The sequence below is a fragment of the Manis javanica genome, chromosome 9, assembly GCF_040802235.1.
Source record: "Manis javanica isolate MJ-LG chromosome 9, MJ_LKY, whole genome shotgun sequence".
Taxonomy (NCBI): Eukaryota; Metazoa; Chordata; class Mammalia; order Pholidota; family Manidae; genus Manis; species Manis javanica.
Window position 1 is genome coordinate 101215715 of NC_133164.1, and position 24749 is coordinate 101240463.

The 24749-nt window shown below is 39.3% G+C and overlaps 1 protein-coding gene across 3 annotated transcripts in view; it reads left to right on the forward strand.

Annotated features, from left to right (window-relative positions):
- KATNAL2 (katanin catalytic subunit A1 like 2) overlaps nucleotides 1-24749 on the forward strand; it is a 78179-nt gene that overhangs the window by 49099 nt on the left and 4331 nt on the right. For all 3 annotated transcript variants that reach the window (XM_073213013.1, XM_073213014.1, XM_017667077.3), the window contains 5 exons: nucleotides 848-946; nucleotides 2976-3039; nucleotides 3217-3335; nucleotides 7494-7585; nucleotides 9737-9847. In XM_073213013.1, coding sequence (XP_073069114.1) covers nucleotides 848-946; nucleotides 2976-3039; nucleotides 3217-3335; nucleotides 7494-7585; nucleotides 9737-9847 — 485 coding nt within the window. The remainder of the gene's footprint in view (nucleotides 1-847; nucleotides 947-2975; nucleotides 3040-3216; nucleotides 3336-7493; nucleotides 7586-9736; nucleotides 9848-24749) is intronic.

Consider the following 24749-nt stretch of genomic DNA (forward strand, 5'->3'; position numbering starts at 1 on the left):
TGTATTTTAAACCATGTAAATGTATTGCTTATTTAAAAATTAAGTAAGTATAAACATGTTTCCAGACTGTTCTGTAGTCTCTTGGAATGACTTTAGAAAGGAGGCTTTTTTTTTTTATATGTAACATTCTAGGTTTCAGCTGGCCTGAAATAGCTCCTACTGAGAAAGGCCCCGAGTGACTGTTCTGAGACGTCTTGTGAAATTGAAGTTTGGAAACTGTAAATTAGTTATCAGTAAAAGCTACCTTAATTGATTACCCCAGATGGTCGCTACAGGGCTCTACTATGAGAGGGAAAACTGCCCTTTTGTTGGCCTCCTTGAATTTTGCAGAAGCAATTGTTCCTGATGGAAGTAGGGAACGATCACTAGGGAAAAAGAGAAATTGGTTTCAGAGGAGCATTATCTCTTTTAGGCAACAAATTAAGAAAGTGTTTGTGGGATCAAGGAGCAAGAGAGAGGCCAGGCACCGGCTTGGAACCTACGTTTTGCAGTGAAAGCTAATGTAATTTGAAGGTATATTCTGTAGCTTCTTTGATTACGGTCATAAATTGGCATGGTTTGCTTTTGACTGAAGACAGGCATAGTCCAATGTTAGGAGATTTTTTCCCCTAAAAGTAGCATTTTATATCACCAATATCTCCTCCAGGGAAAATCACTGAATATTTTCATGGCACCCATTTGGTGAACCAGCCCATAATTACAATGTGTGTATATACATACATCTAATATGAAAAGTTTTATCACCAACATTTTATGTTCTATTGTAAGTCAAGTATCTGCTGTTCCTGTGTTTATTACAGCTGTGGAGGAAAACAGTTTTAACCAAGTGATCAAATGTACATTGCAGGACATTTATCTCCATAATCCAAACATAAAGTGGAATGACATTATTGGACTGGATGCAGCCAAGCAGTTAGTCAAAGAAGCTGTTGTGTATCCTATAAGGGTAAGGAGGGGAAGCCTCTTGAGGGTTATTTCTGTTCATTATACATTGGACAAGCTGTATGTCATCCACCCATCAGAGGGAGAAGGCCAGGATGATTTTCTGTCCACAAGTCAACTATTTGTCTGAATCACAATACTTAGTCAACCTTGGAGTACCAAGTTCCAGTCCATTCTAGGCAGTTTGAAATCATGTTACATGCTGGTACAAGAGAAATGTCAACTCTAAGTGATAATTTAAGATCTAACCTCTGTAGTATATATGATTTGTCAGTTGCTACAGGTTGATTCAGATTAGCCTGCCTCCCTAAAAATATACTTATTATAGCAGAAATACCTCCCTAAAGGGGAGGGCCTCTCACATTGCTCCATAGATCTCCCCCCCAACCCCCACACCCCCATCACCTGGGGCTTTGCTTTAGGCTGGTTGTAAAGACTAGACAGCCCCGTCCAGGGCACTGGCCAGTGGAACCACTACGTTGTGCTCATAGCTTATTCCTGACAAGCCTTTGTGCAGAGTGGCTCACTAAACAGGAAAAAAAAAAAAAAAGAGAGAGAGAAAGACAAGACTCTCTCTGTTTTGTTTAAACTGTGCTGATTAGAAGGTCAGTGTGCCATATAGCTTTTCCTGTATAACATAACTGCCCAAAACTTAGAGCCTTAAAAGTACAGTCATTTGTTCGCAGTTCTGTGTGTAGGCAGTTTGAGCTGGGCTCAGCTGGGCTGGCTCTTGTCTTTTCCATGTGATGTTGGCTAGGCTCACTCTTATGTCTGGGGCATCAGCCAGGGTGGCTGGAAAATGTGGAGAGGCTGGGAAAGCTCAGGACAACTGAGGCCTCTCTCCATGTGCCTCTCAAGCCCAGTCTTGTTCACTTGCTGGCAGAGTTCCCAGAGGCAAAAAAGTAGGTCCCAATCTATGAGCGTTTCCCATTTTTCTTCTTATAGTCCTTATATTTGCTAGTCTTATATTTTCAAGTCTCTTCTTACATTTGCTAATGTCCCATTGGCCAAAGCCACAAGGCCAAGTCCAGATTCAGGTGATAGGGAAATATATTCTGCCTCCTGGAGGAAGGAGCTGCAAATAATTTGTGGCCATTTTCTATAATCTGCAGTCAGGATTATAAATTTATTTTATTGAATAACTATTTGTTCTTACCCATGCAGCCCTTGAATTTTGGAGGCTTCTATTCTAATGAGACAAAATTGATAAATTTAGATTGACTTTTCACCTCATTTTCCTGTGTTCAGACATGGTGCTAAGATATATACTGGTGTTCAGAATTAGTAGAAATTTACTCACCATTTCCTCTGAGTAGCTCTATAGTACAATTCTTCTAGAAAGGGTAGAACATCTCATTGAAACTCTCTGGATGTGTTATCTTCATGGGATTATAAACTCTGTATGTGAGGGCATTGAGGTTTTGACATTAGCATCAGCAAGAAACTAATAGCTACTTATAATTTATTATTTTTCCTTCCTCTTGTTCTCTACCAACCCTATTCACCCTCCAGATTGTTTGAACTAATCAGAGAGACTTAGTGAGGTCCATGCATGTCCCAGTTGATGACAGTGTCTCATAATGCATTCAGCACTACATCAGGTTTCACGAGGGCTATGTGCTCCATTCACATCACCTTTATTTGTTGGTCATAGTGTTTATCTTAAAGTGTGTGCCTGCTTCACAACATTCAGAAGATTACTAAATGATCTGCACATAGAACTCTGGGGAAAATGATGTTATGCATGTAAGAAATAACTGTTGTAACAGACAGGAAATACCTACATATGCCTTTCTTTTCCTTAAAAAGAAAACACAACTGCTCTTTTAAAAAGCTACAAAAATTAAGGCATGCATTCCTATCAAGTATGAAAGAATAATAGGGCTAAATGAGACATATATATATATGTCGTTGACTTTAAAAAAAGGAAGACCCAATTCTTAGAATTGGGACCGTGTTTCACTGTGGCTCACTAGCTTGCCTGGGGCTGACATCGGGAAACCAAATCTCATTATTGTTCCTTGTTCCCATAGTACCCCCAACTGTTCACAGGAATTCTTTCCCCCTGGAAAGGACTGCTGCTCTATGGCCCTCCAGGTAAACAAATCTCTCTATCTTTTCTTGGTATTAAGCGTGTATGCAGAAGATGAGTTGCCTTTTCCGTCCTCACTTTAGGGCTGGGGCAAATGACAGCTGAGTAACCATCTCCTTTCTGACTTCTGCAGAGGAATGGACTTCAAGTGCTGCTCATGTTTTATTCACATGTGTCTCTAGGTACAGGAAAGACTTTACTGGCCAAAGCAGTGGCCACGGAATGCAAAACAACCTTCTTTAACATTTCTGCATCTACCATTGTCAGCAAATGGAGAGGGGATTCAGAAAAACTTGTTCGGGTAGGAATTCTTGATTTTGTTTTTTTAGAATAAGCTCCAGCAAAATATAGTGGTACAAAATGATGTTAGAGCTTATTTGATTTATATGGTAGAATTTATCTTGGATCTTGATTACCAAAAGCCCAGGAGGTGGATTGACTATTACATGTGGATGCTAATCATGCCCCCACAAGCAAAACAATCTCCCTTCCTTTGGGATTTTGGCCAACAGTCCTGTTTTGATTCACGCAATTGAGGAATGGAAGCTGGGGGGAAAACTGTCTCTGAAGTGGCCTACTTTTTCTTCATTTACGAAGCATTTATTATGAAGCATGTGCAGTCAATTCAGTTGACATTTATTGAGAGGCTACTACTGGATCATAGTCCCTACACTAGATGCTCTAAGGAAGAATCAGAAAACTTACAACAATTATTCTTTCAGATTCTCTAAGCAACTTTCCTTCACAGTGCCCACAGTCTGTAGGAGTGTTTTCTTTCCTTAAGAGATTGTTTTTATCTTTACAATATCTCATTCATAGTTTATGGTTTATTTTATTATGAAGTTTTACCGTATCTTCCAGTCATTTTATAAGAACACCTGTTTATGATTTATACCTCAATATAAGATGGGTCCTTCTCAGAAATCCTGTTAAACTATTGCAATTTGTAGAATGACTGATAAGTAATCAATACTAATGAATATAAATAGTATATATTTTCTGAAAAGAAATTACTCTAAAAATATGCTGAAGCTACACTCCCTTGGATGGCTCAAAATATTATGGCTTACTTGGAGGTCATAATAGAATATTTTCCAAGGATTGATTCACTTAAAATAACCTAGTATTTATTCCTTTGATATTGTTCTCAAGTTATTTCAAATATGTTAAGTATTATAAAATCTTATCACCCCTCCAAGATTATAATTCTTGGATATCTGTGTTGACATACTCTGTTTCTTATCTTGAGCCTAACTCAGTGCCAGGTCCAAAGATGAGGCTTAAACTTAGCTGCTTCTAAGTTTGTGGCTTCCATGTGCTTCTAAGTTAGCTGGATTGCAATTAGCTGAAATTCAGCTAACTAGATTCCTTATAGCCTGAATATTTTTAAAAAAACATACCATTTCTGTGTGCTCAGGGACAACAAAACTCTTGCAAGATGACCCCTGTCATGAAAAGTGGTGTTTAGAACTATGAGCACAAAACATTGCAAGGTGCTCAAGGAAGGATTACATTATATTCCCTGGAGAGGACTTATCTAGACAGAAGAATAAGTTCAGATATTTTATGAATATTCTTAACAAAGATTGAAACAAAACAGATTTTCTTGTTTAATGTTGAACAGCCAGAAAAGTCATTTAATAAGAACTCTCTATTCTGTGTGAATATTTTATTTAAAGTTTTCTTCTGCTTTAGTGTCATTTTGTTGGACTTCTAAGAGTGAAGAAATGATTCCTCCCCCAATTTTTCCTTTTCCTTTACTATGATTTTAAAAGCAATTAATCTTTTTTGGGAAAAAAAGTACAAAAGGGTATTTAGGCCCCTGAGCCCTCTCCCCAGAGACAACTACCACAGTTGCTGGTGCAGCCTTCCAGAACATTTATCTATATCCACATTAGCATCAACAACTGTATCTGTATTTCCCTTCCTTTCAAATATAAGTAGGAACATATACACATACCCTTTTTAATCTTGTAGTTTTTTAGTATTTAACAATGTAATTTGGATATTGTTCCACACTATTATAGGTAGACAAGAACATTTTGCTGTTGGTTTTTATGCCTGCGTGGCATTTCATTGCATGAGTGTACCAAAACATATTTAACCAGTCTTTTTCTTAATGAACACTTTGGTTGTTTCCAGTTTCTTTTTGATATAATAGACAAAGCTATGGTGGAAGTTTTACTATATCCATGTCTTTGTATATATAGTTGTGTAGGACAATTTCTTTGAAGTAGTTGATGGATCAGAGGGAAAGAAAATTACTGATTGCCAAACTACCTGCCAGCAGGGTTGCCCCAGCTTACACTCCCATCAATGGTGTGTGTGTTTGCTTCCCCACATGCTGGGCAACACCATGTAGTACCCAAATTAAAACTTTTTTGCCAGTGTGATACTGAAAGTAATATTGCAGTGCTCAAATAGGCATTTCTTTAATTCTGAATGAATGCAAGCTTCTATTTATAGGTTTAGGAGATATCTGTATTTCTTTTTTCTGTGAAATGCATTTTTATTTTGGATATTTAAAAAAATAATTGAATAAGAAAACACGTAACTTCTTCTAACTCTGAAGGATCTCACCATCCATCCTTTCAGAAATTTCTTCATTTTCTGAGCTCTTGGAAGATCTTCACCTAGTAAATCTTCGTAGTGCTGTCAAGATATTTATTGTGAAGCTTTCAGATAAAGCAAACCCTTCAGGACCTTCATCTAAATCAGAGAAGCTTTCCTACCAGTTGTTTCTCTTTTTATTCCAATTAAAGAGTTATTTATAGGGATCCCTTGGGCTGTGTTGCTCCCTCTCCTCCTAATATTCATGCCTCTTAGGAATTGATGCTTTGAGTAGTTGAGTGGTATCTTTAGCAAATGCACAGACCTGTTGGTGCTAACAGCTTTCAACCCCCTCACCGCTACCCCCCAAACTGTATGGTTTAACTTCCTCCAAGTACTTTTGAAAATTTTAGACTAATGCTTCCCTAGCACTTACCCAGGATTCTCTGTATTCTCTGGCAGTGGAAAGAGTAGTGGTGTGGCCATTATGGAGATGTAGGCTCCAGATGTAGTTCTCCTTTCGACTGGATGTTTGGTCTTGTAGAGCCTCTTGGTCTCTCTGCACCTTAGGGAGCTCTTTAAAAATGCGTATGGTTCTAACAGAGTTTCTTGTAGTCCATTTTTTACTGGGTAGACTGCTGCTATTATAATTATCCTTAATACGAGGTATGTTTGGGCTTTTCTGTTTGTGACAGGAAGATAAGTTACTTGCTTCTAATGAGGTGGTCTCTCTTGTGTCCACAAGACACTTGTGACGAGTGTCCCAGCATGGACACTGTTCTCTCAGTTCATTAGGCTGAGCCAATTGTCTTGGCCGAATGAAACAGGGTTCTGTGGAAGGAAAATACTTGAGCATGAGCATGGATGCCCCACACACATACCAGCCGTGGTGAAGGAGTGGAGTTTCCCACTCGGTGACAGGGAGGCCTGTAAGGGATAACCTGCTACTACTCATGAGAACCCAGTCGGGCCTGTTCTGAGCCCCTCCCCTTGTATTCATTCTAATGCTTTGCTAGTGCTAAGTGACCCGGAGAATACATCCCCTATGCCTACTAAAGAACCTCTATTCTTTTCTAAATCTCTACTGCTTTCTCTGATCAACCAGTGAAGAACTGTATATAGTGCTCAAGAGAGATCAGTTTCAGAGTTAAGAAAAAAAGGTTAGGTTTTTTATATGCTTTTCATCACCACCACATCATCTCCCTTTAGAGCTCTTTACTTTGTTTTTATATGTCTGTTCTTTCGCTGGCTGCTTTCCTGTTCTTGTTCAATCTATAATATCCTGGAATGGAACTCTTTATTCAATTGGGAATTGCCTTCAAGTACCTGCGCCTACCAAACAGCAGTGTTGAGGTGGCATGGGAACCCCATGGAGTAATTTGGGGAGCAGAAAGTGGCAAAATTCTTGGCCTTGTTGCCCATGATTGGAACACTACCCTTTTGCTACAATTCTTTCTTCTGAGAATAACCCTCTTAATTGTCCCTAAAGGTTAAGGGAAAGCCATCAAATGAATTTACAATGTTCTAAGGCTTTTGTGTCCATGTGGAACATATTATTGTTGGGGTTTGGGGGACTGGGAGGGTGGTCTCAGGGTTAACTAACCAACTAGAAGCTTGGGAATTGAGTTTTATCTTAAGCTCCCCCATTTATGATTAGCAACCTTAAGCTAATCACTAACTCTCTCTATGGCTCTAATTTTATCAAGTGATAAATGGAAATAATTGGACCATGCAACCCCATGGGGTGGTGCTAGGGAAGAATAATTGTAATGATTATAAGGTTATTGCAAAATGACAGAGGGCAGTATAAGTGCTAATATTACAGTCATCCTAAGCTTTTAATCTCAGAGAGCATCTGAGGACTTAAAGTATATGAATTTGAACATGTGGTTGCTTTTCTCCCATCCAGGTGTTATTTGAACTAGCCCGCTATCACGCCCCCTCCACCATCTTCCTGGATGAACTGGAGTCAGTGATGAGTCAGAGAGGCACAGCTCCTGGGTAACAGACAGGTTTTTTTGGTCATCACTTCTCCCCTCTTGTAAGTGTGTTTGATGGTCGGAAGCCCATCGACATTTACCAGCAGAATAAGCCTATTAATAAGCCCACAAATTTTCTGCAGACACATGGAAAGGTCTTTAAATTAGATCCCGTTAACTGAAGAGCTGATTTAAGTAGTTCTTATAACCGGAGGAAATATCATTCTCCCTTCCCCCTTTCCCACAGAGTGGTTTTCAGGCCTGAAGATCACCCTGCCCCATGATCCCAGGCTGCTATAACAGTCCTGCTGCTCAAAATAGCTGCCTGTGACTGCCTGCTCTGGAGCCAGAGGGGCTGCCTGGAGAATGGGGGTGCAAAGGGCCAAGTCCCAAGAGGCAGTCCTTGACAGGGTATGTGAGGCCAGAGAAGCCACTGCTTCTCTGTGACATCACCTTGTGGCTCAAATATTTTAAATATGTCATATATGTTATCTCAAAAGATTAAGTGTCTGCTAATGTCCCCAGCAGGAAAGAACACATCTCAGATGGTAATGAGCCCTCTGTTTGTATGTGTATGTGTGTGTGTGTGTGTGTTTTAACAATACCTTTCTATCTTCATCAGAGGTATTTTTCTTTGAAACTTTTCATAAAATTTGGTACCCCTAGCTTCAAAACACAGGTTTCTGGGAAATCTCAATACAGCTGCATTTATTAATAGTTTCTAATGATTATTATCAAGGCAGAACTAATAGCAATAAAAAGCAAATAATTAGCTTGTTGGAAGTATAACTAGAAATTTATGAATTTTTACTTACTGAAAAACATTTTCCCAGGAGGAAAAAACAACCATCAAGATGCACCCAAGGGGCATGTGATTCATGCACTGATTGAAACTTGGCTTAACGGATGCTAGTCATACCCAGGCTGGGGCATTCTGCCTCACCTGCAGACCTACCGGGAGCAGGCAACTGAAAGGATCCTGCCTGGGAACCCCCAAGACCACCCTGTGGTCATTCTCTCTGCAAAGACCTGGCCTGCCTTCCCATAGTGACCTATGCCCTTCTTACATTTGCTCCATTGATCTCTACCCTCAGGGCTCCTCACAACTTTGATTGCACTAATGTGTAAACTCTTTATCTCCTATCCTTAAGTGTGCCCCAGGTTTTGTGCTGAGTGTCAGTTTCCTAGTCTGGAACTTAAACTCTAAAACTAGAGTCTTCAGAGGGTCAGGGGATAAAGATAGGTTCTCTGATGACTTCTTAAGACATACTATGTTAACAGAGTACTAATTGTGGGTAAATGCTACATAACTATATATATCTATGCTGTGAGACAGTCTTCTTTCTTAGGAAAAGATAGTTAGATAGTAAGGGGCACAGTTCCTAAAAGAATACATACCTAACTTAGGCTACCACATTAAACATGCAGAGATGAGAAGTTGAATATCGTGTTGTCCAAGAAAGGCATTTCTGTCCTTTTAACTCTACTTAGACACGTGAAGAGGAAGGAGAGATTGCTGGATGTGGTCAGTGTTTAAGCCAATTTAGATTGTTCAGGTCCCATAGTGAGCTCTTTCTTGCTAGTCCCATAGTGAGTCTGGCTGTGGTGGTGGTGGGAGGAGGCTTGGAGGATGAACTGGCACAGAAAACTGCCTCCTATCTTCTGTGCAAGGAAAGCATGGTTTCCATGTCATTATCTAGAAGAGAGAAACAAATTCAGTGTAGTAGTTCATATATCGATAAATTATACCAGAATAAATACTATGTGCAAAAGTACTTTCATACCTGCTATATAAATGGAAAAGATCCTTCTCCATTACACCATTTATAAAAAAAGGTAAATAATACTGCAGGTAGACAGAGCTGGGCTGCGTTTAATCTACCCTACAGTGCTTTTGTGGCACTGTCCACCCTTATTTTCTAGTTCACTGCCAGCCTTTGGTTTTCTTTTCAACATCATCATTATACTCATTTACTCCCTTTCTCTCACTCTCTTGTTTTCCCTAGTTCTAGTACAACTGACTCCTGAGGAGGCAGGGAAGGAGTTGGCTGTCAGAAGGGAGCCTGTTCTACAGTCCCTCAGTTCTGCTGAGTCTTTGCTGAGAGTGCTCCCCTTGCCGTGGAAGTGAGAACTCTGCCCTGTGGGAGAATCTCACCTCCTTGTCTCTTTCTAGGGGAGAGCACGAAGGAAGCCTTCGGATGAAGACAGAGTTACTGGTGCAGATGGATGGGCTGGCTCGCTCAGAAGACCTTGTATTCGTCTTAGCAGCCTCTAACCTGCCATGGTAAGAAAGCTGGAGACTATATTTTGAATACATATTCATGAGCCACTGAGTATAGATGAAGGCATGTTGACCATTTGCAATATAAGCAAAGTCTTGTTTGGTTCTAGTCCTGGAAGATTAATCTGAAGGCTTTCCTGGTCAAATCCTCAATCCTTACTGTCTGTACCATGGAAGAATCTGCTATTAGAGTAGGAACACAGGCCAGGGCTACCACCAGCAATATTGAAAATGGACATTCTGAGCTGAAAGCCAAATGATTTACTCTGTTTAAGTAGAGCTTTGGCTGAGAACTATAAAATCTCCAGGACTTAAAGAATATTCCAGAAATAATGTTTGGATTCTAACAGTATTAAAATTAGGCTTTTTTTTTAAGTCATGAGGAAAATCTTTTCTTTAATGTTGCACAGTAAATAGCAAGTTAAATAACCTCTAATTGAAAATATAATCTACTCTCAGAGTCTTTTATTCAAACTGTATCCCCGAGTGGTTTGAGAACAATTCTAGAAGTGGAATTGGGAAATAAGAGATGTTGACTAGGGAAACACAATATCTACTAGGAGAGTAGACTTACAAAATAATTATAATCCCTCTATAGTTCCAGGAATGTTTTCACATGCATTATTTCTTTTGAGCTGTAGGTAAGACAGGAGGTAGATAACTGGTCTTCCCATTCACAGAGGGGCACCAAGGCCAGGGGAGGTCAAGCCCCCCAGAGTAAACAGTAAATTTGTAACCAAGTTGGGGCTTGTGACACCCTCCCCCCATCCAACTGCATCTGTTTCTGTTTCCACATTCAAAGGTGAAAAGGGAAACACTTCTGCAGTGCATCCTGATCATCTAGGCTCCCAGATAAGACAGTGCAGGGATGATGTTCATGAGTAATCTCTTATTTTAAAGATATTTGTAATTTCAACCTAGCTCCACCTTCCCTCAAATTTGTAAGACTTCTCTAATGTGCTGAAGTGATCAGCACTTGATATTTTGAAAATAGAGGTATTTAAATACAACAGTAAAGTGGAGTCCTAACAGAGACCTGTCACTGCAATGTGTTTGTGAAACCCTTTACAGAGAGAATCTCCGTTCCTTCATCTGCTTGAAATGGGTTGATCATAACCACGTGTATCCCGGGGTGACTGGGAGAGTCAGCTGGGGAGGGTGTGTGAACACTGAAAAGCTTTGTGCATGACTCTGGGAAGGTCTGTGTCCCCTACAGACCTACACCTTTGCTAGAGGCATAGGGAAGGCTTTGTCTGCTCTCTGAATACCCAGGACTTTGTGAAGGAAGTTTGGGCTGCCGCAATTTCCCTAAGGGGATCAGTGTTTGGGAAACCCCAAATAATGGTACAGAGAGGGGGAAAAATCTAGCAAACAAGTAAAAGCAAAAGACTCTCAGAAGGGCTTTTTCTAAAGAATTTCTTGCCTCGTGTCAAATGGCAAACACACATGTGCTTTGGAGCTTGGATTCTTCTATATCACAGCCGCATCATTACCATGTACCTCAGAACCAACATGTTCTAGCCCCTCTTTGAGCATTGCTGGGATTAAAAAAATACTTTTTATTATGAAAAATTACAAATAAACACTAAAGAAGAGAAAAAAGCACAATGAACCCACCATTTGCCAGTTTCAATAACATCTTACCCAATTGATTTAATCTATCCCTACCTCCTCTTTTTTGCAGCAATATCTTAAACTATATTAGATTATCATGTAATTGCTCTCATATATTTTTCAATATACATCTTGAAAAACAAGGACATTTTCTCACATTACCACAATGCCATTATCACCCAACAAAATTAACAGTAATGCCTCAATATCATCTAATACCCAGTTTAAATTTGGATTTTCAATATTGTTCCAAAAATGTGTTTTTACAATTGATTTACTGATCTGGTATCCAAAAAGGTTTGCATTTTGTAATTGACTATTATCCTAAGTCTCTTTTAATCTAGAGCAAACTCCCTCACGCCCCCCACCCCCTTGCCATTGACTTGATTGCCAGGGAGACTGTTTGGTAGAATATCCACACTTTCTAGATTTGGTGTATTGTATCTCCTGGTAGTTTTTAGCTTGCTTCCTTACACCTATAATTAACTCTAGACTAAAAATTAGATTGATTAGAGTCAGGATCAATACAGTCTTTTGGCAAACATACTTCATAGGCGATGCTGTGTATATCACACTGCATCGAGTCCAGAAGTATGTATTGTCCTGCTTTTGGTGATGCCAAGGTTGATCAGTGGGGTCAGGTGTGGCAACCTGGTTCCTCCACTCTACACTTCCCATCAGCGGTTTTAGCATCTATTAATGATCTTTGGCTGAATCACTCATTTCACTAGGAGCGTAATTCTTATCATTCCTTCTGATCTTCTGATTGATAGCTCAAACTATTCTCTATAATAGAACTTTCCTTCATCCAATACAGTTATTTGGTTACCATGAAATACAGTTCATACTAGAAAAGCAGGATTCTTTCTCCTTGATTTTTGTCTTGAGTTGGTGCCTAGCAACTTCCAGTGGGAACCAATGGGTCAATCTCCCTCTTTCTCTCCCTCTTTCTCTCTCTGACACTGTGATCTCAGACTTACTTGGCATAACCTCATTAATATTTTTTAAAGCTTTTTTTGAGAAATAACTCACAATCAATACAATTCACCATTTAAAGCATGCAATTCAATGGTTTTAACTATGTGTATAAGGTTGTACATTCATCACTACAATCAATTTTAGAACATTTTCTTTATCCCTCCCCCAAAATCCTATACCCATTAGCATTCACCCCCATTTTCCCCCACTCACAGCACTAGGCAACATTAATATATTTTCTGTTTCTATAGATTTGCCTATTTTTATAAGTAGAATTATTATGGTCACTCTAGGTATAATTATTTGAGAAACTGTCAAGCTTTTTTCTAAAATGGGTGTACCATTTTACATTCCTACTAGCAATGGATGAGAGGTTCCAATTTCTCCACATCCTCATCAACACTTGTTATTATCTGTCTTTTTGATTATAGACATCCTAGTGGATGAGAAATGGTATTTCATCATGTTAACTTGCATTTACCTGATGACTAAAGATATTGAACGTCTTTTCATGTACTTATTGCCCAGCTAATTGTGTATCTTTTTTGGAGAAATGCCTTTTCAAATTCTTTGCTCACTTTAAAATTTGTCTTTTTAAATTGAGTTATAAGTTTTATATATTCTATTTCTTTATCTATAGAAGTCCTGTATCTGATACATGATTTATAGATATTTTCTCCCATTTTATGACCTATGTGCCTGCCTGACTGCCTTCCTCCCTCCCCCCTTCCTCTTCTGCCTTCTCCACCCTCTTCCCTTCTTCCCTCCCTTCCTTTTGAACTTTTCTGTTCTTCTTTCCTTCTGCCCATGCTAAGCTTCCCATGTCTGTCCCACTTCTCAGGCTTGGAGCCTTTCAGAAGACCTTGTAACTGGTTTCTCTACAGCAGTGCTGTCTAACAGAAATATAATGCAAGGCATGTGTGCATTTTTAAGTTTTCTAGTAGCTATGTTAAAAAAATAAATTTTTAATTTTATTTATCTGTTTAAAAAGATAAAAATTGACTTTAATAACATATTTACTTAACCCAATATATCCAACATATTATCATTTCAATACATAATCAATAAAAAAGCATTGTGATAGTTTACATTCCTTTTTTTCATACTAAATATTTAAATTGTGTGATTTTACACTTATGGCACATGTGGACTAGCCACATGCGAGTGCCTGATAGCCACATGCGGTTGGTGTTAGCATTTTGGACGGTGCAGATCCAGAGACAAATTTGTCCACCCCCATGCTTCTGTGGCAGAGATAGATAACTGCCTCCCAGGATTCACTCACCCTTCTGATGTAATAATAGAACCCCAGCTTCGGGGTTCTATTTCTTAGCGTCCCCGGCTGTTAGGTGTGGCCAGGGCCAAGCCTCTTTGTTAGTTGTACAAGATGACCCAGGCTCAGTGTGTACATTCTGCTCTAGACCTGGAATCAGCTACTGATTCACAGAGCTCTGGTTCCCTTTAACAGAACATGGTATGTAAAGATCAGTCTCACAGTTAGGGTGTTCCTTGTTACTGGACTGTCCTTGCTTCTTGGCCTTTTGATTGGGAAGAACTAGGAAACATATAGTTTTATTAGAAGGCAAATAGTAAGTTCATACTAGTATTTCCCATCCAAATTTAAGATTATAAGGTTTTCAGTTAAATTATTTGATTTTATATTTGTATCTTTTCTCTAATTGTGAAAATCTTAGCTCTTAACAGCCTTAATTTTCACTTTATTCTAATACATAGATATATTTTATATTTGAGTATGTAAGAGAGTTTCTCAGTAATAATACTAATACTATCATGACAGTAACATTTTGGGAGGAAAATGGTACAGAGCTGGCCTAATTACGATGGAAGAGCTAATTCCAGATTTCTCAACCTCAGCACCGTTGACGGTGGGCCAGACGCTTCTCTGCTGTGGGAGCTTGCTGCACATTGTAGGGTGCTGGGCAGCAGCAGGCCCCACCCTGCTGGGTGTGCATAGACCGCCCCCAGTGGTAACAACCAAACTGTGTCTGCAGTCATTGTAAGATGTCCTCTGTGGGGCAAAATCACCCCCCAGTGGAGGCTCACTGGACTAAAGAAAGTAATTGACAGACATACAGAAATGAACTGTCATATGTCCCACAGCTGAACTTAACTCACATGAGTTTTTGTTAAAACTCCATAAAATAACTGAACTTGGATATGGAAGCAACCTAAGTGTCCATCAACAGATGAATGGAGAAAGAAGGTGTGGTACATATACACCATGGGATAAAGCTATAAAGAGAAAAGAAATCCTGACATCTGCAATAACATGGATGGAACTAGAGGGTAACTTGTGGAGTATAAAAACAAAGCAAAACAGAAGGAAAAAACAGCAGTAGACTCATAGACACTGAGATGGGACTAGTGGTTACCAAGGGGGAGGAGGGTAAAGGTGCACAATAATTCAGTCACAATATGTGTTGGTCATGGGGATGGGAGTACAGTATGGAGAATAAGTCAATGATTCTATAATATCTTTCTACATTGATAGATAGCAACTTCACTAGAAGGGGTGAGAATTTAATAATATGGGTAACTGTTGAACCACTGTGTTGTATATTTGAAACAAACATAAGATGGTATATCAATGATACTTTAATATAAAGAAAGAAAAAATAACTGAACTTGGTTTACTTATACAAAAGGTGACATATTACGTAAATGTTCCATATCTTGATCTTTTTTTCTAAACAAAATATTCTATTGAGAAAGTTCTTCCTTACTCCTTTTATAGCTGCATATATTCCATTTTGTGCATATGATAATCTAACCAAGTCACATAATGATGAGCATTTGGGTTATTCCAACTCTTTTGCTATTACAAATAATGCTGCAATGAGTAACAGTATGCATATATTACTTTGTGTATTTGCCAGTGTATCTTTGGGGTAGGTTCCTGAAAGAAGAATTGTTGGGTCAAAGGGTTAATGTGCATGAAATTATAGTAGAGATTGCCAAATTTCCCTCCATAGAGGTTGTACATTTTGTATTCCCACTAGTGTCCTGCTTTCATTAGTTAACATTATAGTAAGAACATTTCCAATGTCATTAAATAATCCTTGAAAATTGGATTTTGTAATGGCTCCCAAAATTCCCACATGTGAATATAACACCATTTAGTTAATCATTCCTTTCCTGTTGAACATATATGATGCTCCCAACTTTTCTCTATTATAAATAACACCGAAATGAACTTCCTTCAATAAAAATCTTTAAATCACAATCTGGTTTTTTCTTTAGGATGGACTTCTGGAAGTGGGATTACTGTATCAAAGGGCATAGGTGTTTTAAAAGTCCCTTGCTATATAGTGCCTAAGTTCTTCTATGAGGAAACTGAATTTTTATCAAGAATATTGGGGCAAACCTTTATCTTGACTTCAGGGTCTTAATGAGAGAATAAACATATCTGATTCAAGCAGTGTCTCCTTTTGGGTAGATAAAGCATACCAAACTATGTAAAAACCCAGTCCTAAAATCCCCAGGGGAATTTTCTGTGGTTGGTTAGTGGTGGTTCTCATGTTTAGCATCTTTCAGGGCACCAGACTACCATTTACTGCTTGTTAACTTATCATTTTCCCTAGACATACTTGTTGCGTCTCAAAGGGTTAACATTTCTCCCTTCTCAGTAGTGAGATGGCATGCGGCATATGGGTTTATTCAGTGCTTCTCCTCCAAGGAGCACCTTCCCTGATCAATAGCATCACAGAGAGGACAGAAGGAAGTGAGAGGCAGCTCATCTGTGTCTATGATGTATAAATAAGCATTGAGAAGAGTAACAAATGTTCTATTTTTAATATCACCACTTAAAGTAATAGCCACGTAAGAAGTGTTTAGCAAGCACAATTAAAGCTATTGTGACCTACCTCAATTACTAAGTATTCACAAACTCAGGCTTAAGAATTCAGAGGGAAACAAAATACTGAACGTGGCTACTAAGGCAAATGCTATCTTTAGAGGTCTATGTAATTAGATGGTAATTTGTACAAATAAGGTGTGAAAACATATGTGTGAAGCATGTTGAAATTCATCTATTCCTTGCTATTTGAAAAATTGCTAGAAATTTCATTATCCGTCTTAAAAAATCAGACACCTGGTATGACCAAACTCTGGATTTTAAAAAACCCTTCAAATCCTAATATTTGGAAGAAAGCATAAAATCCAAGATATTACTGTACTGGGAGTGTGCAAGAATGTACTTACGTAAACTGACGCTCCCACATGAACTCTCTCCTCTCTGGCATGGAGCCTCCTTAGGACTACTGGCATGTGACTGTAGAGCTCAGCAGGCATGACTCGGTCCTCTCCACAGCAACTCCATGTATCTCCTGGGCTCTAGGGAAAGCTGTGCTCTTTGAGGTCCTACCTTTTGGCCTCATACCTTGGTTATCATCACCCTCCAGACCAACATTTCTCAGTGTGGTCTGCCACAGGTCAGTAAGCAGTATCCAAAACAATGGGATCTAGTGGTCTGCTAAATTCAAGAGACACTGAATTCAGGACAGTTCAGCTGGGTTCTCCCATGGCAGGACTCCTCAGTGCCTTTAGTATGCTACTATGTGTTTTGACTCTCCAAGAGTAAATATGAGAAAGCCGTGCTTTCCCCACTTATTTGACCCATCTCCTTCCCTTAAGCAGCATCTCACAAGACTGGTGTTCCATTTGAGAAGCCCTTGGTTTGCACTAACTCATGCCTCACACTTATCTGATGATTGCATCTTTCATTGCAGTTGTTTTCAGTCATGTTTGCAGGCTTTTTATCTTTCACTGTATTTTTGTGCCTACTACTGGTCAAACTTTTTGTTTGAAATTGCTTCTCTCTATATGAAACTGCACTACCTCGTGCAATAATATCAAGTCCATAATCCTCCACAGGTTGATGGGTGATTCTAACACAACCAGGAAAGAAGCATGTGGTGCAGGAGTCATGGGGCAGGCACATGACTGACTGAGCAGAGGGTTTCTAGAAATAACCTTGTCCTCGCCCCCTTCATACCTTACTCAGTTTGGTTCTATCAGACGAAAATCATTTCAACCTGGCCTACTGTGGCATTACTTTTTCTTCTTAATAGGCTACACCTTGACATAAGAACTGTAAGTTTAAAACCAAATTTTAAAAATTATAAAAGTCTGTACAGCAAAGGACACCATCAGTAGAACAAAAAGGCATCCTACAGTATGGGAGAATATATTCATAAATGACAGATCCAATAAGGGATTGACATCCAAAATATACAAAAAGCTCACACACCTCAACAACCAAAAAGCAAATAATCCAATTAAAAAATGGGCAAAGGATCTGAACAGACACTTCTCCAAAGAAGAAATTCAGATGGTGAACAGGCACATGAAAAGATGCTCCACATCGCTAATCATCAGAGAAATGCAAATTAAAACCACAATGAGATATCACCTCACACCAGTTAGGAGGGCCACCATCCAAAAGACAAACAACAACCAATGCTGGAGAGGATGTGGAGAAAGGGGAACCCTCCTACACTGCTGGTGGGAATGTTAATCAGTTCAACCATTGTGGAAAGCAGTATGGACGTTCCTTAAAAAACTCAAAATAGAACTACCATTTGACCCAGGAATTCCACTCCTAGGAATTTACCCTAAGAATGCAGGAGCCCAGTTTGAAAAAGACATAAAGACACATACACCCTCATGTTTATCACAACACTCTGTACAACAGCCAAGAAATGGAAGCAATCTAAGTGTCCATCAGTAGATGAATGGATAAAGAATATGTGGTACATATACACAATGGAATATTATTCAGCCATAAGAAGAAAACAAATCCTACCATGTGCAACAACATGGATGGAGCTAGAGGGTATTATGCTCAGTGAAATAAGCAGGCAGAGAAAGACAAGTATCAAATGATTTCAATCATCTGTGGAGTATAAGAACAAAGCAAAAACTGAAGGAACAAAACAGCAGCAGACTCACAGAACCCAAGAATGGACTAATAGTTACCAAAGGGAAAGGGACTGGGGAGGATGGGTGGGAAGGGAGGGATAAGGGGAAAAAGGGGCATTACGATTAGCAGACATAAGTAGCAAGAGGTGGGGGGCACACGGAGAAGGCAGTATAGCACAAAGAAGACAAGTAGTGATTCTATAGCATCTTACTACGCTGATGGACAGTGACTGTAATGGGGTATGTGGTGGGGACTTGATAATGGGGCGAATCTAGTAACCACAATGTTACTCATGTAAGTGTATATTAATGATATCAAAAAAGAAGTAAAATATTATAAAATTAATGGTTTATAGAAAAGTTGAGAACTTAGAAACTACTCATAATCTCAGAATATACCCTTCTGGTGAAAATGGTTTTGTTATTTGTTATCATTTGTTCCTTGTGTATCTGCTTTAGTTTTTTTTTTCCCAAAAGAAAATCGTTTTTACTGTTTTGTCTATTTAGAGGAGTAATACATGTTCATTATAAAAATCATACCTGATATGTTTTGATATTGCTTGAAAGTGAGCAGTTCCCTGGAACTGTATGCTGGAAAATGATATAATTCTCTCCAAAGTCATGTGGAGAGTGCACATACACACACAGCAACAAAAATGGGAAAACCCCATGGATGCATATGATTTTGTTCTATTGCCTATTTTTTTCCACTTAACATTATGGACAACTTTGAAAAATCTATCTAATCCCATATAAAATTCCACTGTATGAGGCCATAATTTATTTGACTTTTCTTTCTCTTAAGGGTTTTTAATATGGCACCAGGTTGACCCACACTTCTTCCACTATGACTCAGTTTCCAGATGGCCCCCCAGACACTCCTAGGTGGGGAGCTTCTCCTTTGGGGCCTGGCTGGAGTAGGGTAGGTTATTACCAAAAAAGTTTTCTGTCCTGGTAGACCTTTTCCCAGGCCTTTGGCTAGAGAGAACAGAGTTTTCTTGGGGCTTTTGTCCGTATTTTTTAGTGGTTTTGGGGGCATAGGCTCCTCCAGTACCCCACTGGGGATATACACGTGAGGCAAAAAGAAAACCCAAGAGAAGCCACTGCTGCATCACACTAAGTCCCTTGGCCCCTGGCCCTTCCCCCTTCTTGCCACCTTTCAAGTGACTCCTATGTGCACTATATCCAGGGATTTTTTTGGTTGAAAGACAGTGGACTAGAGAGGAATGGGCTACTCCATCTTGGCCAGAAGCAAAAGTCTTTTGCTCTTATTTTTGTTTGTTTTATACTCTGTATCAGTGGAGTCCAATTCCATTGTTAATTAGTTTTTTCTGCTGACTCTCATAGTGGTTTGTTCTCTTTTGTAGTTTTAGATGGTAAGCTTACATTTAAGGAAGGGAACTCCATCTGTGGGAGTCTGCATGTGTCCCTCCAAAGGAAATTGATGTTCGTGTCAAGCTTTGGACCACTTTAAGCTAATTTCTCAGCTGAGGGTTTCTTTGAGCATGCCAATGAGGGTAGGTCTGTGGTTCTGAATTATCAGTGAAGGTTTTTTCCCACACAGAAGTGCAAGGCAGACAAATTTCCTTAGTTTCTTCCATCGCTAGTGGGAAGGTTTTCCTAATCCACTCTTTCACAGTGTGCCCTCTGGTTGTCTTATGTGATGGGTTTTGGTTCTACCTCCCATCTTGAATGGGCCCAAGGTCATCTATGCTATTCTACATTTAGACTTTCATATCCAAGCCTTTTTGTAACTAAGGGGCAAACACCCCCAAATCAGCAACAGCATCAACTTCAATTGCCCAGTCTTGATTTTCAGCCTCCTTTTCATTTTTAGTCCTTGGGAATTTTGGCCCTGCTTCCTTGTAAGCTCATTTGTTGTATATTCAAAAACCATTTCCTCTAATTCAATGAGTTTTTTTAAGGGGCTTTCTAACAGGAGATTTCTGGATACCTAGTTCATCATTTTGCTGGAAACATCCTTTTTTTTCCTCTCAATTATTGCTAATGTATTTTCTGGCAAAAGTAATGAGAATATATCTTCTTTGTTGTAGTGTAGTAATTAGAAGTAATTCTCATTCTTTTTTTTTATAAAAAACGATGCTCTTAACCCAAACATTAGTAGGACATGAACTGAACTGCCTGCTGCAGACTTTCCTGCTGGCTCCCCTTGTCTCATGCTTGGGCGCTCACTCCTCAGAACAAGAAGTGGAGTCTCTGGAGATGAGAGGCCCCACCTGGAGACTACATCTTTCAACACAGCTTCAAAAGCACTGCCTAGCCAAGTGAGTTGGATGAATCATCCCCTCCAATCATCCCCTAAAATCACTAAAGATGAAAATAGAATGTTTTATTCCCATTGCTCAAGTTGATGTTGATTTTCTCTATTAATTAGAACCAGTGCCTATACAAAGCTAATTGTCAACACAGCGGATTCACCTTCATAAATAAATACTGGGCTTTAAAGAAGCAGGACATTTTACATGAATCCAGGAGCCCTGTACCAGTTTGGCCCAAGTGGGAAATGCAAACAGGAGTCAACTTATGCAGGGCTCACCATGGGAGACAAAGTCACTGTCAACACTTCATCAGCTCCCTGCCACCTGCCAAAGGATTCTGCAGTTCTTTAATCTGCTCCTCACTTAATGTTGGTTATGGATGTACTGCAAAGAAGTACATACTTTACAACACTGAAGGTTGCTTTTTACTTACTGTGTTGATACAGCTTGAAATGAATGTTTTAACTGTTGAATGAGTGAACTAAAATTGTATTTTGTTTCCAAATTCTGTAAAATTTGGAACAACCTCTGTCCCAGGAACCACAAAACACAGGTTAACAGGGGAGATAAGCAAGGGGCTGAGGAAGGGCCCTAAAGGTTTGGCACAGGAGCCCAAGTGCTCAGGTACAAGGTCTTGTAGCCCATGTGACTGTCCTGGAAGCCAGTGGGAGCTGCCATCCTTTATAGAGCAGCAGGCATAGCTGAGGTCTATGAGCCTTTGCTGTGTTTCACATGTCACTCTTACTAGTTGCTTCTGACCTCTGAGGTGATGGGTGTATAGATAACCAAAATAAGCACAAGAACAGAATACCTAGTCAAAAATCAAAGTGTTAAGAGCTAAAAAGGGTGTGTTTTCTGGTTGCCACAGGTTAGATTTTTTCATATAAATATATTGGCATAAAGAGTAATTCCATTTGTCCTTTGTTTCCTCCCTTGCATGATTATATTATTATTGATGTCATTAAAAGTACATTCATCAGGCTTGGCTGTCAGAGAGTTGCACTTATTTTGTGCCCACAAGCAGTTTTGAGGTAAATCTCTTGCTTTAGGGCATTAGCTGATCAATATGGACATCCATAGTGAGGGATTGCTTTCCCCATCTCCCTCTGCAGGACTCCATTTTCTTAGGGCATTCTGGGAATCTGGTATTCCTTTCAATAAGAAGTTACTCTGGATGGGATGGGGAGACTACAGAAGAACTTTGCTTCTGTGTGCCCCCTGACTTTCAAGAGCTGGTCCAGAGAAAGGCCTTGACATAAATAGGGTAGCTGCTCATCACCCTGGCTCTGCCGTTCCTGCAGCTTGTTCTCTCTCCCTTCCTAGTTTTCAGTCTGATTTCAAAGTCTTATTTTATCTTTGAAGTTTACAGGACAAACATTCCTGCAGTCCAAGGCCAAAACCTCCTTATTTATTGCGCTTAGTTACTTATAAGTAGGGAGCCTGTCTTACTCAGTTTTGTATATTGGAGACTTTGCAGTGACAATATACTTGGCAGGTGGTTATTGCTGAACTGAACTGAATACCGAAAATGTGAGTTTAGTGATGATATATTAAAATATCCCTTCCTCCCCTCCTTTCCTTTCCCACTCACTTCACCTTCTCCTCCTGCTAAGGTAGCCATAGCTTTCTGCTGTCTAAATTGACTCTGGATTCATTCAGATATACTAGTATACCCTCAGCTTCATCTTCTTGAACACATGTCTTCCAGAGCCTTCTTACCAACTCCAAACATTATCCTCTGCACCACAGCAGATGGAGTAGACCCTGGGACCTCTCTTCATCCTGGAGATGTGTCACACCCTGTTTCCTGGAGCCCATGTAGCCCTTTGGTTTGGCTTACTCTCTCCCTTTGGTCCCCCAGTACCTCCCGACAAAGGGTACTGGAAGGAAAACTTTTTTAGGCATTCCATGTTGAAAATATCTTTATTCTATCCTCCAACTTAATTGTTTCATCAAGATACAGATTTCTACATTGGAAATATTTTTCCTCAGAATTTTGAAGGCATTGCTCTACTTTCTTTTAACATCTCAAATTGCTGATGAAAAGTCTTATTTTTGATCCTCTGTATGTAAGCGGTTTTTTTCTCTGGAAGCTTTTATGATCCTCTCTTGGTTCTTAGGGTTCTGAAATTCACCATGACGTGACTTAGGGCTCTACTTCAAGTGGTTCCAGTGCAGGCATCAGACCAGCGACTGAGGCACAGGCTCCAGTCTCAGTGTTTGGGTTCAAATCCAGTGCCACCAGTCACTTCCTGACCTGAGCTTTCTGCCCTCAGGCAACCTATCTCTGTGTCTCACTTTCCTGATCATCAAGTGGAAATAAAACCAGTACCTACCTCATAGGTTTGTCATGAGTATTTGTAAAATGCTTAAACCAGTGCCTGCCACTTAGTGCTAGTTAAATATTAACTCTTATTAATACTACCCATATAAAAAAGTAATTTTCTAAAGTTCTGCAAAGTTTCCTTACCCCTATGTTTGAATATAAATGTTGGCCTTGAGGAGGAATGGCTGGGCAGGGTAAAAGGAGCTGAGTCACTGATACGAGATGAATTTCAACAGGCTGAGGCTGATAAAGAACAAAGCAATGCAAAAAAGAAATAGTGATTGTTCCTGCTGGTAAAGCACCTCTGGACTATGGATTCTCAGATCAGGATTGTGGGAATCATAGGTAAAGAAAACACAATCTGAAGAAATCTTGTCACTCAAATTTAGGATTCAGATATGCTCCATGGAAGGGTGTTTTCTTTTTTCAACTTAAAGGGAAATACCATGATGTAGATTCAAAATGAGAGTAAGAAAAAATGGGAGGATGCTTTGGAAATTCTCAGAGTTCTTTTGAATGAGAAATATCTGCTGGTGATGTTTTACACTGTTACTTTTTAATTAATGGTTAAGCAGGACCAACAGGTATGTCCTAATTTCTATACTAGTAAATCAAACAGAGGTATGCCTCCTTTCTAGGAACTTGAAATTTTGATACATAAAGAGTTCACAGAATCATACTAAAAATGATCTGTTGATAAAGAGAATGGTAATTCAGGGTACCAAAGAGCCCCCATTAATGAAGAAAAGCTCTACTTTACATAATAATTCCAAATGATACATTTGGGGTGAAAAATAAAGTTTTTAATCACATTTTGCACCATTGTGAAGTAACTGATTCAAAGATCATTAGCAGATGCTAAAACCACTAGTTGAAATGGGATGGGGAAAAGGGTATTCACAGGAGCAAAAGTATTGTACACAGAATACTCACTACTTGCTAAGAGATGTTTCTTTCACAGTGGAGAGATCTGTGGTCACAAGATGACTCCAGTAATTAAACACCACACTGCTAATACTGAGAACACACCAACATGAGGATCATATTATTCCTAACAATATTATTCCTAACAATAACTTGAGCGCCCTGGGAAGTATATTAATTCTTCCCAAACTCTCAATGTAATGAATATGAAAACATGCTCTCATCTATGAAATATACTTGCCAAAAACATTCACCCTGATTCTAACTAAACTTTTAGATCTAACTTCCATCTTAGAGGACAGGGGAACAGAGGAACCAGTTAGTTACACAATGCCACGAGGAAGACATCAGGTGACCGTAGAACACGTTATCTACAGAACACGGTATCTACAACTAGCCTTATCTTTTCAAAAAGGGTCCAAGGCAAGGAGCGTGCTCTAGATTAAAAGATATTTAAGAGACATAACCATATGTAATGCATGATCCTTGATGGCACTTCAGTGGGAAAACTGTGAAAATACTTTTGGGATGATTAGAGAAATTTTAATATAGAATTAGCATTAAACTTACTATGAAGTGTGTTCATTCTGTTAGATGTCACAATGATACTGTAGTTATGTAACAAAATGTCCTTTTTCAGGGAAATGCATGCTGAAGCATGTAGGTGTAGGGTTTCATGCTGCAACCTACTTTGAGATAACTTAGTTATATAAATGGATATGAAGCAGACACAGCAAAGTGTTAACTATTGTTGAATCAAGAGGTCAGGTTGATATGTAGGTCAATATTCACTTTTTTTTTTTTACTTTTCTGTTTGTTTGGGAATTTTACAAAACTTAGAGGA